This window comes from Nuphar pumila, chromosome 12 (assembly GCF_984573655.1).
Source record: "Nuphar pumila chromosome 12, dmNupPumi1.hap1.1, whole genome shotgun sequence".
Classification (NCBI taxonomy): domain Eukaryota; kingdom Viridiplantae; phylum Streptophyta; class Magnoliopsida; order Nymphaeales; family Nymphaeaceae; genus Nuphar; species Nuphar pumila.
The window spans coordinates 2617096-2635472 of record NC_143260.1 but is presented as its reverse complement, the minus strand read 5'-3'; the positions used below and the strand labels follow the sequence as shown (position 1 = coordinate 2635472).

The 18377-nt window shown below is 38.4% G+C and overlaps 1 protein-coding gene across 6 annotated transcripts in view; it reads left to right on the top strand.

The window, feature by feature from the left end:
* The first annotated feature begins 4643 nt into the window (after positions 1-4643).
* LOC149819643 (uncharacterized) overlaps positions 4644-18377 on the top strand; it is a 61577-nt gene continuing 47843 nt past the window's right edge. For all 6 annotated transcript variants that reach the window (XR_016426592.1, XM_089983030.1, XM_089983029.1 and 3 more), the window contains exons 1-4: positions 4644-4838; positions 6312-6966; positions 7608-7768; positions 18118-18183. Coding sequence is in view for 5 of the 6 variants with exons in the window: in XM_089983030.1 (XP_089839156.1) it covers positions 6726-6966; positions 7608-7768; positions 18118-18183 (468 nt within the window). In the remaining variant the exon portion in view is untranslated. The remainder of the gene's footprint in view (positions 4839-6311; positions 6967-7607; positions 7769-18117; positions 18184-18377) is intronic.

Below are 18377 nucleotides of genomic sequence, written 5' to 3'. Positions count from 1 at the left end.
GCATGTATGCATTGCATTTTTGTATAGTTTTATGAGTTACAAACGGTGAGACAGGTGAAACCTTTGCAAAGTCATTCACATGCCATATCCGGTAAGGTTTCGCGGTGTGGATCAGGTTACTTCTACTCCTTTCTCTCATTTATTTTGTTCTTATATGCATTCACTCAGTTCATATAAGCATGGGGGAGTGTCACTAAGGACAATGTCATTCAAGCACGAGGGAGGGTGTAGTTTGTACAACAAAATTTTTTCGGTCTCCGTACTTGCACATTGATGAAAACTCATAAAAAATTGGGTTGTTAAGGAACGAGTTTGAACTTATATAACTGTTTTGCAAAATCTAATGCTTTTAGAGGATTTTTAAGCCCCACAAATTTTTTTTCTAACACTGATCTAGAAAAACATGAATATTTATGTGGATTTCAAAGAAATGGCGATGGATGCATGTTAGAGTTTATTTTCAATAACAAGTATGAATATGCATAGTTTTTTTTTTTAAAACTAAGCAAATGAACAACATTGCATTCATGAGCTCAAAAAGTTAAAAGAACGTACGTTTAGTTGTTTTGATCTCTTCGTACTCTCCAATAGTTGGACTCAGACACAAGTTAAAGTTTTGATTCCCATGTCGAAAAGAATAATGAAGGAAATCACTTCTTTGTTTAAGTTAATATTTGTGGCCTATTTCGTTCAAGCAAGTAGAGTCTGAGGGGTGTTTACACCTGGTGCCCTAAAGCCATCTGGTTTGAGAACCATCAGCCCGAAAGCCCATTACATGGACTTTATAGAGAGCCTAATAGATGTTGACATTACACATGACAGAGAAGCAAGCTATACGTAAAACTATGAAAATTGAAGGTCTAGTGACTCGAGCAATTAAGTCTGAGGGATACTTTGTATTTGGTGCCCTAAGGTCGTCTGATCTGGGAGTCATTAACCCAAAGCTCGTTACACGGGTCATGAAACTGGAAATTTGAAATAGTGCTCAACAAAAGAAAGAAAAGAAAAAGTGTGTAAAAAATTGGAAATCAAGAAAAAGAAAAAAAAAGAGCATAAAAGAAGAAAAAGTATAGTGCTTAGAAGCAAATATTGAGAAAACCTATGTAGAAAACATATTAGCGTTGGAGTTTGATGCGATTACAAAGACTTAAGTACCCTTTTTTCCATTGGTGCCAAAAAAAATGACGATTCTAGAAAATGAGTGGTTGTAAAGACTTAAGTACCCCGAAGATGGTTATTTAAGACCCAGCCCCTGCACTGCAGGATTATCCGAGAAAGGAATCCCCCATGCAGAAGGCCATGAACATCAACCCTCTCACTCTCTCCTTTCTCTTTCTGCTTCTGTGCACATCCAGAAGACGATCATACATTGCTCCATCAAACACCGACTGACCTGCACACTGACTGTAACATCGTTCAACTTGATGAGTTGTGGAGCCTGATTCAGAGTTTTTTGACTTTACAGAAGGGGGGTCCGGACGCTCCACTTGGCGTGGGTAGCATCATTCAACTTGATGAGTTGTGGAGCCTGATTCTGAGTTTTTGTTGTATAATTTTTTTTCTTTTCTTTCTCACTTGTAACTATTGAAAAAGAGCAATAAAGTGTTTTGTTTAATCGTGGTGCTCATGTTTCCTTCGGCTGTTTCTTGCTTAAGGTTTTCGTAACACCCTTTTCCATGATTTTTCTGTTTTTTTTTTTGCTTTTCGATCTTCGTAAATCGCTATTCGATTTCCCATTTTTTCCGCTGTGCAATTTTCATAAATCGCTACTCGATTTAGCGATTTGTCAATTTTTTTACTGCATGATTTTTCGTAAATTGCTACTTGATATAGCGATTTACAAAAATCACATAGTGATTTGCCATTTTTTTTTGCTACGTGATTTTTGTAAATCGCTACTTGATATAGCGATTTACGAAAATCACATGACGATTTGCCATTTATTTATTTTTTTGCTAAACGGTTTTCATAAATCGCTATTCGATTTTACGATTTGCCATTTTTTTTGCGCAACGCGATTTTCATAAATCATGATGTTGAACACCGTCCCCTTGAGCATGATCTTCACCGTGATCAGACTGTAGTCGCCAGCCATCCTGATGGCAGTCGTGAGGTTCATGATGGGAAAACCGGAGGTTGTACTCTGTTGTAGGTGTACTGAAGGAAGATTCTGTTGTAGGTGTCCCTCGAAGGCGGAGGAGGAGCCGCCGCAGTCGGTTGCCCGCTAGATGAGAGCAGCATTCCAGCCACTACTAGTAGAAAGAGGATGATGATCACCATCAGATTGCCGACTCTTTGCCTCCCTTGATTTCTTCTCTAGAGAGAGAGAGGGTTTTACAGTGTTCTACGGAGAGGGAAGAAGAAGATAACGACGAAAAGTTTAAACAAACATTTTTAGTGGCTCAGGTTCGTTTCGCCGGATCACCATCGGATCGCCGACTTCGTTGTAGGTATATTGGAATGAGATTCCGTTGTAGGTGTCCCTCAAAGGCGAAAAAGGAGCCACCACAGTCAGTTGCCCGTTGGACGAGAGCAACATTTTGGCCACTGCTAGTAGAAAGAGGAGGATGATCACCATCGGATTGCCGACTCTTTGCCTCCCTTGATTTCTTCTTTAGAGAGAGAAAGAGAGAGAGGGTTTTATAGTGTTTTACATTAAAGGAAGAAGAAGAAGATGACGACGAAAAGTTCAAACATACATTTTTGATGGCTCAGGTTCGTTTTGCCGGATCACCATCGGATTCGTTGTAAGTGTACTGGAAGAAGATTTCGTTGTAGGTGTCCCTTGAAGGCGGAGGAGGAGCCGCCGCAGTCGATTGCCGCTGGACGAGAGCAACATTCTGGCCACTGTTAGTAGAAAGAGGATGACGATCACCATCGGATTGCCGGCTCTTTGCCTCCCTTGATTTCTTATATATATATATATATATATATATATATATATATAGAGAGAGAGAGAGAGAGAGAGAGTTTTACAATGTTTTACTGAGAGGGAAGAAGAAGAAGATGACGACAAAAAGTTTAAACAAACATTTTTTATGGCTCAGGTTCGTTTCGCCGGATCACCATCGGATCGCCGACTCCGTTGTAGGTGTACTGGAGGAAGATTTCGTTATAGGTGTCCCTCGAAGGCGGAAAAGGAGCCACCGCAGTCGGTTGCCCGCTGGATGAGAGCAACATTTCGACCACTGCTCGTAGAAAGAGGATGACGATCACCATCGGATTGCCGACTCTTTGCGTCCTTTGATTTCTTCTATAGAGAGAGAGGGTTTTACAGTGCTTTACGGAGAAGGAAGAAGAAGAAGATGATGACGAAAAGTTCAAACAAACATTTTTGATGGCTCAGGTTCGTTTCGCCGGATCACCATCAGATCCGTTGTAGGTGTACTGGAGGAAGATTCCATTATAGGTGTCCCTCGAAGGCGGAGGAGGAGCCATCGCAGTCGGTTGCCCGCTGGACGAGAGCAACATTCCGTCCACTGCTAGTAGAAAGAGGATGACGACCACCATCGCATTGTCGGCTCGTTGCCTCCCTAGATTTCTTCTTTAGAGAGAGAGAGAGAGAGGGTTTTACAGTGTTTTACGGAGAAGGAAGAAGAAGAATATGGCAACAAAAAGTTCAAACTGACATTTTTGATGGCTTAGGTTCATTTCGTCGGATCACCATCGGATCGCCGACTCACTATCGGATCGTCGGCTCACCATCGTATCGCCGGCTCACCATCGTATCGTCGGCTCACCATCATATCGCCGGCTCACCATCGTATCGCCGGCTAAGGTTCATTTCGCTGTGTAGGCTTTGAAGAGTCAACATCATTCTTGACTTTCTGGATGAAAGACATATTTATCTTTTTTTTGAACCGTTTGTTTCCCTTTTTTGAATGAAGGATATTTTTGTCATTTTCTTAAACCATGAATAGCAAGAAAGAGTACTTAAGTCTTTGCAACCGCACCGAACTCCGATGCTAAGTGATGCCAACATACACAAGAATACGAGCCCCATGTGCTTACATACATGGTGCTCATTCGAACCCCGAATACAGATGTCGGATTCAATGAATCATCGGGGGAGAACATACACCACCCTTCTAACTAGGCCCCAGCTTGCCTATAAAAAAGATTCAATTTTTTAATATAACGAAAAATCAATGGCTCACAACTCATTAAAACGAGGATGTTCCTCCTTTCTAAAATAGCTCAAAACTTTGTATCGGTGTCCTTTTTTTCCTGCCATAGATTCGAACCGCCCACGAGACGACGTGCAAAACCGAATCGTTCGAGCCTTCAGACCATAGTCAAAACTCAAAAGGCCCCTTCATTATTATCACAGTTATCAGAAATGAAACTTAAAAATCAAATCCCAATTTTATGGCTGCCAGCGCAAAAAATAAACGAATTCTTTTGGTATTTTAAAATGATGAAGGATATACAAAGCAAAGTTTTCTAAATATTTCCAGGTGGCAAAAGAAGACTATCAGTATTTAATTTACTCCAGATTATTGTGGCTGCCATCCTCCAAATTACGACAAGAACCACTAAAAAGGAAAAAAAATTGGTTCCCCTTTTTATAAGGGAAAAAGAAAGAGAAAATAACAGCGCGATTTTCGACGTATAAATAGAGTGGGCAACCCGCAATTTACCTTCCTTCACGAGTCGATCATGCGCTAGGTTTCTCCCTTTGTTTTCCCTAAAAAATCCACCCTCTCTCTCTCTCTCTCAGAGGATTTCTAGGGCATCCGATCACCACAAATCGAATGAGAAAAAGGAGAGAATAGTGGCCCATTATTGCGAACTAAGATTTCATCGCTCTTGAATTCCCAATGCTCGCCTTTTGCCCTGTAAGAACTTCTTTCCCCTTTCTTCTTATTTTTTTTCGCTCAATCCTTGATCTGTGTTTAGTTTATTTGGGATTGGGATTGGGATTGGACGCATCGACGGCTTCTTCGTTGCGAAAATCGTGATTGCTTGCTTGATTTTGTTGGTCTGAGCCCGTGCATGAATCGTTAATCTTCGAATTTTTCCCCGGTTTCCTGTTGCTGTTTCTGCAGTTTGTTGGTGCCTGTGTTTGTCTGAAACGGATTCGTAACTTTGATTTCTGATCCAAGTGGTTTTTTGTTGAGTAGATCTATTTCTGTTTTGTTGTTTTCATCCTTTCTATCTCTCCCGCTCTCACATAGTGTCTGCATGTTTGTATCACTTGGGTATACATCAGTTTTTTGCTACCCTTTTTATTTGTTATTTTTATAGCAATTATTTCTTGTTTGGTTTTCAGTCATGGTGCCGATCTTGTCATTCTTTTAGATGATTTGCACCGAAGAATAAGATATCTGAATCGGTATTTTCTGTATACGATTCAGATGGGAAATCGTGTATTTCAATTAAAAAGAAAACAATGGCAAGTAGTTCAGTCACAGGATTAGTGGCCGAATATGGTTGATGGAAGGTTAATTGAGAGATGGAAAGTAATGTAATATGGGCTTACTTGCCAAAATACCGATGATGGTCATGAAATTTATTCCGAAAAGGAATGTTGATAATGCAATAATGGGATTAATGGCTCTGACACCGTTGATGATTGTCAAAGTATTGCACAGATAGACGTTGAAATTGCTTGCTGTTTGAATCTTGGAAACCTGATGTTTCTGGCTGGAACACTCTATCAGCCCTTCTCCATTTGCTATGATCCGTTTTAGCTCATGTAGTTTATCAGGGTTTGTTTGGATTACCTGGATAGACTCAGAAAATCATATGTTCGGTCTACTTCACTTCTGGAATTTGTTTTCCCCAAAACAATTCTAAGGGTCAAACTTTCATCCAAGTAATCGAGAATCAAACTCTTAGTCTTTCTAATATGAATATTGGAATCAGACACCCAAGTTTGGCATCAATGGCTTATTAAATCCAAATCCCATGGAATTCGAGGTCATTGTGTCCAAGCAAAACTTTACGTTTTGTGTGCATGCTAGACTGAGTAACATGTGGTTGAGTGCGTGTACTGTGTTTACTTCTGCCATGTAGTTATGAAGTTTACTGATAAGCTTGCCTGAACTTGTGAATTGCAATTCTTTCTTCACTTCATGACATTTTGGTGTGTCTGATGATATTATGGGACATTGATTTAAATTTCTGATGCGTTTCTGTTGTCTACCAAATATCATTTGTTTAAGTGACAAAATTCTCATTCACTATTAGAAGCACACGGATCATGTTTACAGAGTTGGCTTGGTGATGCTAGTAATGTTATTATGGTTGCTTTTGATTTGGTAAATAGCTAAATGTTATTGACCTTGCATTTTATTGTTTTATTTCAGGATTGATCCAGAAGGATTCCTTTTGTGTTGGGCCGGTACATTTGTTGCAGCATATTTTATGTGTAGCAGCGATGGGTGGCTTCATGCTTGATCTCCCCTTTTGGATTCGACCATATCATGGCAATTGTTTAATATGGAAAACTGTTGCAATGGAACATACTGTCACATAATTTTGTATATAATGCAACATTTCTTGTGGTAGTTATATTCATATCAGCTCTTCACTTGGTCAGCAAATGTGATAGTTTGAATTTGAGCCGGGAGAAAATTATGTCTTTCTAATAAAAATTTAACAACGTTTTGTGGGATCTTTTAGCTTTTTATAAATTGTTTATGGGAAAGAGTTTAGCTCAACAATGTTTAATGGTGGATTCTTAATTACTTGACTGTTGGGAAATCCTCTGTTTCCAATCAATGGAGGGCTTAGCACAACTTGAAGCACTATGCGAAAGGCTGTATAATTCGCAGGATTCAGCTGAAAGGGCTCATGCCGAGAGCACATTAAAGTGCCTGTCAGTGAATACTGATTACATCTCACAATGCCAATACATTCTAGACAATGCAGTTTCTTCTTATGCGCTTGTTTTGGCAAGTTCAAGCTTGTTGAAGCAAGTGACAGAGCACAGTCTTTCTTTGCAGCTGCGACTTGACCTCAGTAATGTTTTATTCACGAATATCTTTTAGTTGTGCTTAAAGCTATTATACTTTTAGGTGATTTATAATACATGCTGCTTGTTGTTTGTGATTAGTTGTAGATTGCCATCCTAATTTTGTCTTTCTTGCTTGTTAGTACAATGTGGATGCCTTGATTACAGCAGATGCCGTGATGGTTCCTAACATTGATAAATAGTGTGTTGGTACTCAAAGTTGAACTATCCTGTGCAAGACAAGTTTTTTCCTTGTGTTGATCATGTAACATTGTCTTGGGGTTCAGCTTTAACGTGAGCCCATCATGACTTTTAGCCTGTCATATTAACCTCAATGGCAATATTTGTATATTTCTTTGGTGTATATAATATGTTAGGGTTTTGTCTGTTCTATTTTTTTCATAATTGTGCTGTTTTGATTTACTTCAAGGAAACTACGTGACCAGCTACCTGGCTACACAGAGGACCTGAGTTGCAGCTTTTTTTGTTTCAGCATCTCTGATTGAGCATGAATTTATTATGACTTTTAGCTTGTCATATTAACCTCAATGGCAATCGTTTCTTTCTTTCTTTGGGTATATATAATATTATGCTAGGTTTTGTCAATTCCATATCCTCTCATAATTGTTCTGTCTTGATTTACTTCAAGGAAACTACTTGATCAGCTACCTGGCCACCAGAGGACCTGAGTTGCAGCCTTTTGTCACTGCCTCTCTGATTCAACTGTTTTGCCGTGTTACAAAACTTGGATGGCATGATGATGATAGATTTAGGGAGGTGGTTAAAGAATCAATGAACTTCTTGAGTCAGGTGACATGAATTCATTGTCTCCATATTCATGAGATGCACTTATAAGATAATGTAGGCCCTGTTCTTTCGTTTAAAATTAATGCTTGTCTTTGCTTAGCCTGTCGCTTTAACTTGGAAAGGATTTTATTCGTCTATATCTTTTATTAGATAGTATATTTTGTGTCTGAAGAGATCATTTTATGTTCAAGAAGACCTGGTCTCACTTGCGCTCTTTGATGAAACTGGTCTTAGTTCATGAGTTAATTACATGTATGGAGCTTGCTCCATTACACATTCATTGTTGTATTGTATCTTATTCATTGTTCTTTGTTGATATATGTTTTGCTGCTGTAGCTTTTGATGATGTTTCAAATGATTTTTTGATTTCGATGGTACAGATGGAAGACAAGGAGGTTATCACATTAGTCAACAAGTGTTAAGTGAAAATTATCCACATAGTATTGAATGTGTGATATATGTTTATGTGAAGTCAAGTATAGTGCGGCTTATGGTTCTAGTAGCTAATACAGAAAAGAACTATGTTAGTTCACCATATAAATGACTAGAAATATCACCAGCAATTTAAGTTGCAGTTGGATCCTATAGTTAATTATGATACTTTATGCAAGGTTGGCACCAGAGCCTATAGCATTAGTAGCATGTTCCCCGGGAAGATTCATCTCTGTCCACTGTCTCAAGCATCAATACCTAAAAGATAGTTTTTTCATTGCTGCATATATGTCATTGATTGCGGTGTTCTTCAAAAAGGAAAAAGAATTCTATGTTTACACTTTGTATTTTCATGTGCTCTGTCTTCAACACTTTGGTTGGTTGGACAGGATGGGGTGGATCAAAGGGAAAGGGGAAAAAACTTGCTAGATCCAGGGCATGGAAGTTCTTCCTCATGAAAGCTGTTTTGAAAATCTGGAAAATCTTGGGTGCAATTTTCTCTGTCTAGGTGTGAACCATGAGAAAATTACCATTAGGTAGTATTTCAATGAAAAAGCCTAGCAGGTTGGCTGGCAACTAGTTTTTGTGCTACCTAGTAAACCGTACATGTTTCAGGGCTTTGGCAGTTATAATCCTTGCATGTTTCAAACTTGTACATGCATCATATAGATAGGGAACTAGTGACTTGTTAATACTTAATAAATAAACTCAAAAAAGGTTAACCATCTTTTCAACTTTTCAAGAAATTCACTAGTATTTGGAAAACTGTCATAAAAATGCACTCTGGCTTGTCTTGGTTAGTTGAAAAATACCTTGTTATTTCTCCTATATGTTAAAACGTGAAGACCTCCATATTCACCTGTGCAGGAAAGAAGAAAACGAAAATTGAAGAAGAGGCTGCAAAACACGTCAAATGGTTCCAGCGTGTTTTCATTGTATTAGAGATTGAGTATATAACTAATACATAATTTTAGGGTACTAAACTACCCTCTAACAATATACATAATTACAACAGATTTTCATAATTTGGATCTGGATCCGATCCAGTACAAAAATCGGGTCTGATCATGCACAAACCCGACTTGGGTTCAAGACCCAGAAACGACTTCTTTTCAACCTCCCTCAAGTTGTGCATGGTTCTGGACCATGAAAAACTTGCCTTTTAGAAACCAGAATCAGTCCTTTGTCAGTCCTTTGGTGAATATATCTGCAACTTGCTCTTCAGTTCGCACAAACATAGGTTCAATCTCCTTTTCTTCAACCTTTTTCTTGACGAAATGCTGATCTATCTCAATATGCTTTGCTCGATTGTGATAGATGGGGTTAAAGGACATATTGATGGCACTTTGATTATCACACAACAGAAGTGATCGAACAATCGGTTCTCCCATCTCTCTTAGGAGATGTCTTATCCACGTAGCTTCAGCAGTGGCAACAACCATCGATCTGTATTCAGCCTCTGTACTCGACTTAGCAACTGCCTTTTGCTTTCTACTACTCCAAGAGACCATGTTCGATCCAATGAAACTACAATAACCAAATATTGACCGTTGTTCATCTGGGTCACCCGCCCAATCAGCATCAGCATAGATAATGATTTCATGGCCACCTTTATTTAATTTACTTTTCCTGTATACCAACCCATCACCAACTGTACCCTTTAGATAACGAAGTATTCGCTTAACTGCCTCCATGTGCGATGTATGAGGTTCATGCATAAACTGAAATACTTGATTTACCGAATAGACTATGCCGGGTCTAGTAAAAGTCAAATATTGTAACATGCCCACGATGCTACGATATCTAGTGGGATCTTCATATAAATCCCCTTCTTTAGAACTCAATTTTTGATGGACGATGCTTGGAGTTGCCAATGGCTTACAATCTTTCATGTCATGCCTGCCCTACTAAGAATATCCATCGTGTATTTGTGTTGAGTAAGAGTGCATCACACGTTTTATAAACTTCCACCCCAAGAAAACATTGCAGATCACTGCGATCTTTCATTTTGAATCTTTGATTTAATAGCTTCTTTACTTCCTCAATATGGCTTTTGTAGTTCCCTGTGATAATAGTATCATCGACGTATATTAACAGAAGAGTGGTCACATCTCGTTCATTGTAGATGAATAATGAGTGATCTAGAAGAGATCGAGAGAAACCATGCTTCTGTATTTCCAACGAAAAACTCTCGAACCAGGACCGAGAAGCTTGTTTCAATCCATAGAGAGCTCTTTTCAACTTGCATACATAGTGATTGGCATCTTGTTCTGCATACCCGGTGGGTTGTTCCATATAGACTTCCTCTTTTAGGTCCTCATATAAAAATGCATTTTTTACATCTAACTAGCTCAACGTACCTCTATGTTCAATGGCTAGACCCAACACAATACGAATGGTTCCCATCTTAATAACATGACTGAAAGTTTCATCAAAATCTTGTCCTTGTTCTTGTGTGAATCCTTTGGCTAGCTTTATACCTTTCAATGCTCCCATATGGTTTATATTTTATCTTGTACACCCATTTTGAACCCAACTACATTTCTATCTAGTGGTCTAGGCACAACTTCCCATGTACCACATTCATGTAAAGCTTTCATTTCTTCATTCATTGCTTCGATCCATCTTCTAGAATTTGCAGCTTGATAAAATGTGAGAGGCTCATCCTCTTTATTTATGGATGTTAGGAACAATTGAAAATCCATTGATTTTTTTTTATAGCTTACCCACCTGTCAAGTGGGTGTCGGGTCCGGGTGGATCTTCTGATGTCCAACATCTGTGGAGCGGAAGTAGAAGGACCAAAATCGTTATCACAAGAAATGGATGAGGGCTCTTGCTCTTTCTCTCGCTGAGTGTATACAATACCCTTATACCTTACTGGCTCCAAGTGTTGTGTGGTAACCTCTTCTGGTTGGGATACATTTGATGACTCCTGACATATCTCCTTCTGGCTGCAATCTGTAGGACAATCTTCTCTAGCATTGGAGAAGAGTTCTGAATTTAACCATGGATCATACACCTCAACACTGGGACTTGAACTAGTAGTATGAAAACTTGGATTAACAGGCTGATCGTCAAAGTTCATCTCGTCAAAAACTACATTCCTCGATATTTTGACGCGTTTGCTCAATGTATCATAACATCTATACCCCTTATAGTCTTCAACATATCCCACAAACCTGCACTTCAATGCTTTGTCTTGAAACTTATTTCTCAATGAGTTGTCAACGTGAACATAGCAAACACATCCAAACACACGTAATTCATGATAGTCGGAGTGTATCCCAAATAGAGAGAAAAATGGTGACTTATTTTCTAAAATGGTCATGGGCAATCGATTTATCACATGGACTGTGGAGTGAAAAGCTTCTGTCCATAGAGTGATAGGTAAATTAGTCCCGTGCATCATGCTCATCGCACTCTCAACAATATGTCGATGCTTTCTCTCTGCAATTTCATTTTGTTGAGGTGTATGTGGGCAAAACACTCTCTTTATCCCATTATGTTGAAGGAAACTAACAAAATCACTGGAAGAGAATTCACCTCCTCCATCACATTGGAAATTGAGAATGTTGGTAGAAAAATGATTTTTGACAAATGAATAAAAATTTTGAAACAATCCAAAAACTTCTGATTTGTGTTTCATGAAGAATATCCAAGTATAGCGTGAATAACTATCAATGAAAATGAGGTAATATTTGTTACCAGAAACAGAAGCAATTGGGGCAGGGCCCCAGACGTCAGAACATATGATCTCAAAAGGCCTTGAAGCTCTCTTATTAATTGAATTGAAAGACAAAACACAACTCTTACATAAATGACAACTAGGACACTTTATTTCACTGGCTTCTGAACCCCGATTGAACTTAGGAATGAAATTATTCGAGACAAGTTTTTCAATAAAATGACGACCACAATGACCCAAACGACTATGCCAAAGAGTTGGCTTATTACATTCAGAAATGACAAACACATATTTAGAAGGAACAAAAGATGAATGTTGATGAGGCTTCAAGGGTGAATCAGCAGAATGAACAGAGAAGTAGGGATCTTCTTAGAAGATGTACATGTTGCCTTGTCTCTTTCCCTCAGCGAATGTCTCCCTCGTGCGAAGATCCTTGACATAAAGAGAAGGAGTAAATTCAACTGAGGCATTAATATCATCAACAAGTTTTGAGACAGAAACAATGTTCTTCTGGATATTAGGCGCATGAGTAACATTTGAGAGATTAAGAGGAGACTTGGGCATGGGTATAATGACATTTCCAATATGTGAAATGGAGTGATGAGAACCATCTCCTGTGACTATGCTATTCTTACCAACATAAGGAGTAAGATTCAAGAGTTTACCTGCATCACCTGAGACGTGTGTAGCTGCTCCGGAATCGACGTACCAAATGCCTTTATCATTTTGTTTCATATTTAAGCCTGCTAAGGCTGCCAAAAGCAACTCTTTTACTTCATCCTTCTTAGCCTCTGTTTGTGGAGTTTTTCCCTTATTTTGAGGGTTGAACCAACAATTTGCCTTAATATGCCCTTTCTTATTGCATAGGAAGCAGGTAGGAATAGGCCTTTGTCCCTGTATATTGGGCGTTGGAAGTATACCACGACCACCAAAGACATTTCTCCCTTGTCTTCCCTTTCCTCGAAAAGAATTTTCTCCTCTGCCTCTACCATAAGTCAGTCCCGTGGCCAGCACATCTTGAGTTCCTGAATGAACACGGGTGTCCTCAGAAAACACTTTCAGAGTCGTTTCATACTGTAGTAGCTTTGCACGAAGATCTTCAAATTTTGGAAGCTCTGGGAGAGACAAAGATGTCACCAGAACATGATAGTCCGGCCACAATCCACTCAAGGTATGCTGCACTTTGTCTTTATCACTGACGACACATCCCACAATAGCCAGCTGATCTGTAATGCCTTTCATTTTATTCAGGTACTCTATGATAGACATCAAATCTTTCTTCAACATTTGAAATTCTCGCTCGAGAAACACAATTCTTGCTTCAGAGATCTGCAAATGTCTGAACTAACTTGTCCTACAGCTCTTTGGCTGAACAATCATCGGGAATGACAACAAGAACTTCCTGTGAGAGTGTTGAGGTGATTGTATGCCACTAATGCTTGATCTCTTTTCATCCAAGCAACATAATCTGGATTTTTGAGAAGAACAATGGATTGTGCCCCTTTATCGTCCATCTTTTCCTGCAAGGTGAATTCTGGAGGGGTTGGAGGGGTTGAGACTGATCCATCCAGATGACCAGAGAGATCCTGATTCAAGTCAAGAAGTTGGAATTATTCAGCTTTTCAGAGACCAATTGGCTAAGAAAGTTAGAGGAAAGGCCTGACTGTGGGAAGGGTGAGTCCATTTGCAAAGATAGTGGAAAAGAAGAGAAAAAGGAAAAGTCTGAATCAAACAAAAAAATTCAGTCACTCGAATATCCAGTCTTTTTTTTATTTAGGCAAATGTATTATATTCGGGTATGATCAGAAAAGAAACTGATTAAACAGTTTTCAAATCAAGACCTGAATATCAAGAAATGAATCAGTGTCAATGTGAAAACGTGAAACAGGATCTTGCAAACTGAGGCAACACAATATTGATCTCTGAGTGTATAGTATCCAGACTTAAACAACTCAATAATGAATTTCAACGCAGAAGTGGTTCCAGATCTGATAAATCATGAAACAGGGGTATTAATAATTCAAAAAACAGGAAATACCACAAGCATTAATCTTAGAGACTGAATATGCAGACCGAGGTATCCAAAAGCGAGAATCGCCTCTGGGATCAGTTAACTGATTATGAGAGAATCAGATCTGAAGAAGATAAGGACACGTTGACGTCAAAACGAGAATAGAAGAAGATAAACAGAAAGGGGAGACGTTAGGTTTCTTACCCGAACCGAAACAAAAAAGAAAAAGAAGAGGACACACACTGAAGAGGACGCACGCTGAAAGGGTTCTTACCAAATCCAAAATGAAAAGAAATAAGGGAGGAGACGTACCCATAAATCGGGTTCTTACCAGAACCGAAATAGAATAGAAAGAGAAGGGGAAGAAGATGCACGCAAAAATCGGGGTGGATAGAGATATTTTTCCTGACTTGAAGAACTCAGATTATCTCTTTGGACATTCCTTCTGGAAAGCAATCTCAGGCCCAACTTTCAACACTGCTATGATACCATGTTAAAACGTGAAGACCTCCATATTCATCTGTGCAGGAAAGAAGAAAACGAAAATTGAAGAAGAGGCTGCAAAACACGTCAAATGGTTCCAGCGTGTTTTCATTGTATTAGAGATTGAGTATATAACTAATACATAATTTTAGGGTACTAAACTACCCTCTAACAATATACATAATTACAACAGACTTTCATCATTTGGATCTGGATCCGATCCAGTACAAAAATCAGGTCTGATCATGCACAGACCCGACTTAGGTTCAAGACCCAGAAACGACTTCTTTTCACTATCAAGTTTACCTTTTGGTTGGCTACTGCAATATCATATTACCCTGCATTTAAGAGATCGCTTGTAAGACATTTGTTGATTTCCCTTGCATTGAATCTAGCTTTTTCCAGTCCCTTTTTTACCTGACCCAACTCTTTGTCTGAAGACCTTTTCTGTTCAGCAGTTTTTGCCTTTTGTTCTTTTTTGTTTCTACAAGAGGCTCACATTCTCAATCATGGTGGGATGTTGATTTGCTAAGGAACTACTAATGCGTGGTCATTAGAGGCTTCTTTACTAGAACATGATTTTTTTTTTGTCTTCTTCTCATTAACCCAAACTTGGGCAATTAGAAAGAAACACAGTTTTTGTGTCTGTCATTTAACTGCCTATGAGCTTTCAAGACCCAGATATATCCATGAAAACTCGTCTTAATAAGGGAGTTATAAGTAATTAGGTATGGTTGGATTAAGGTTTTGATAATGGGATGTGGGAAGGGAGGTTGGCTTCTTGGAATGGACTGGGTTTGGTAGCTTCCCCATTGAAGCGGTGACATAGTTCTTCTTTTTCCATGTACCCTACATTGGCGATATTATCAAAATATCATGATCAATGCCACATGGTATAAGTACGACACGGTAAGTTCGAAAAATGTGGGTATGGGGACATGGTTATATATATATGTGTGTGTGTATTTTAAAAGAAAAAGAAGGGGTAGAATGATTTTTTTTAAATAAGAGGGTGTTTTCCTTTTATTGTAAAAGGGAAGGGGTACTTTGTAACCCCCATTCCCGCCGTCTCTCTCTCTCTCTCTATATATATATATATATATACACACACACACACTCGAAGGAGTAGGACCCCATGCCCTGTCTCTCTCTTTGTATATGATGAAGATGAAGAAAGGAGGAGTTAGGTTCATCCCCACCCCTCTCGTTTACCCCCTCTCTCTCTCTTTTTCCCCTCCCTTCTCTCTCGTTTCCCTTCCTACCCAGGTCAACGCTAAAAAACAAGAACAAGAGAGAGGGGGTAAACTAGAGGGGTGGCAGGGATGAGAGAGCGAGAGAGAGGGGGTAAAGTCGTAAACCAGAGGGGTGGAGAGAGAGAGAGAGAGAGAGAGAGAGAGAGAGAGAGAGAGAGAGAGAGAGAGAGAGAGAGAGAGAGTAAACACTGCAATCTTTTGTTGGGTCGGGTTTGGGTTGGACCCGACCCAACACTAGCTTGGACCCAACCCATGGTATACCTGCATGCCATGCGGTACCCATACCAGTGTCCTGTCATGTCGACACGACTACAACTGCCCATGTGGAGTGTCCATGTGACATAGATCACTATATTATCGCTATAAATTCAGCAAACAATAATATAGGTAAAGTCAAGGTTGTAAGTAGCGTATCGGTCGAGCCAATCACTTTATCGTATCATAAATTTATAATATTTTTTTAGAAAATAAAAAAATAAAATATAAAAAATCATAGATAATAGTAAAAATGTTAAAAAAATCATGTCACATCAAATAATGATGAATTACACAAAATAAAACCATAAAATCACATATGAAGCATTTATGTCTCTATGAGCTACATAAGGCATCATCAAATATCAACTATCTCACAATAACAATGCAAAATATTAAATATTTTGCAATTAAGAACATGCCACAAAACTCATACTTTCATACTACATAAACAAAAATATTATGACAATAGTTGCACTCGATTTTCAATAAGTTTCTATTCATTACTTGAGTGTCCCATTGCTATGCCGAATCATCTGATGCCATCTTTGTTGGAGTGTGAAGCTTGATTTCTGCCTTGAACAAGTAAATTTTTTTTGGAGAGTAGCTTTGTAATTTTACTCATAATAAATATTTTTTTACCTTAACCCATTTTTTTAATGAAAAAATGGTGGAAATGCATTTTTTTTTAATCTTAACCTACTTCTTTGGGTAAAAAAACAGTGGAAATGCACTTCTAATGGGCTCTAAACAAATGAAGAAGTTGGCCCTCAAAAGGTATTTAAAACCCAAAATGAAAAAAATAATAATTTTTGGGCTTTTTAAATTGCGCCGAAGGTATATCGTGCGATACACCCTGTATCGTACAATACACCACATTACAGGAGTGTATCTTACGATACACTCGATACGGGTAAGATACACACTCGTATCGCGATACGAGTGTGTATCGTATCGTAAACCCCAAAAGTAATGATACATATCATACTCTATCGTATGATACGACACGATACATACAACCTTGGGTAAAATATCATAATATTTTGGAGATATCGCCAATTTGATAATATTGCAATATTATCACGATATTATCAATTAGTTTTACAATTTTTAGTTTATTTTTGACATTTTAAATATGTTATGTATTTTTTGTCTAAACATTATTTTTGTTATTTTTTAAGCCCCGAGATTTTTTCAAGATGTATCACCAAACCTATAATATTGCCAGAAATAGCCTCGCTGAGATACAGCCGATATTGATATTTGTGACTATGGTTTAGAAAAGGGCAATGCCTACTGCAGTCACTATACTCCAGGGTGCTATGGAGGGGCATGCTGCTGTCGGTTCTTTCTTTCTGCATTTCTGCAAGAGTCAGGACTTGAACCGGTCTCTCCATGCTGATAGCCTGGCACTTATTTGTACTTTGTACTTTTTATTGTTACAACACATTGACATCCTTCCTCCTTTTTTCCCTTTATTTTCTATTTTCGTTTTCCAAAATTGTCCACATCATCCTGTGAAAAAGAAAATATTATCCTAATCTGGTAAGAAATTTGCGAAACGATATCTGTCCATGATAATTAATGATTGAATGTGCAACTCATTTTCACTTAGGATTCAAGTGACCCTGAACTAAATATGTAATATCCTTATCTCACATTTTGTGGAAGAAAAGGTTGATCCTCATCTTTTAACTATCTTCATCAAACACTCATCAACGGTTCTCTTTGAATTCAACTTTTGTTTTTCAATGATTTATTTGTTTCTCCAGTTCTCCATTTTGTATGTTTGTTGTCAAGATTTTATATGTAGTTTTCTCTGTGTAAACTATGCCTTTTTTGGCAACTTGTTATGCTCCTTTGTTTCTTCTTTCTTTTGCTATATTTGAATAAATATATATGCAGAAGAGGCTGGCAAAGCACACATGCACACAGACCCCACTCACCCAGCCACCCACTGAAGCAAATGATTTTTAATGCTTGTCTTCATGCAAATATAACTGAAACGAAATGCATATTCGTGTACAAGCTTCATGTAACATGCAAACCATTTTGTTCATGTGCAAGCACATGTGCACATAAAAGTGATTTTCTATGTGTTCCCACAGTGTTTCTCCCTGGCTTCATTTGGCGGTCTATTACGTATGACTTTTTCTCCTTGTTTTCATTGTTCAAGTCAAGTTGCAGTTCTTGCCGCTCAATATATATGGTTATGTTTGCTGCTCTTTTCAGGCAACATCAGGTCACTATTCTATTGGGTTGAAAATTCTGAATCAACTTGTTGCAGAAATGAATCAGGCAAGTACTGGCTATCTAACTTGATATCATGTTTGTGAGTTTCAACATATCTTCATTTGTTTTTGCACAGACTTTTGAACTATTGCGTGGAAACAGAATGGTGTTGGTGAATTGCTTTCTTTGTTAATAAAAAAAAGTTACTTCTAAAGATATTTAGTTTATAAACCACTTGATGCTGTCATTGTTGATATGAG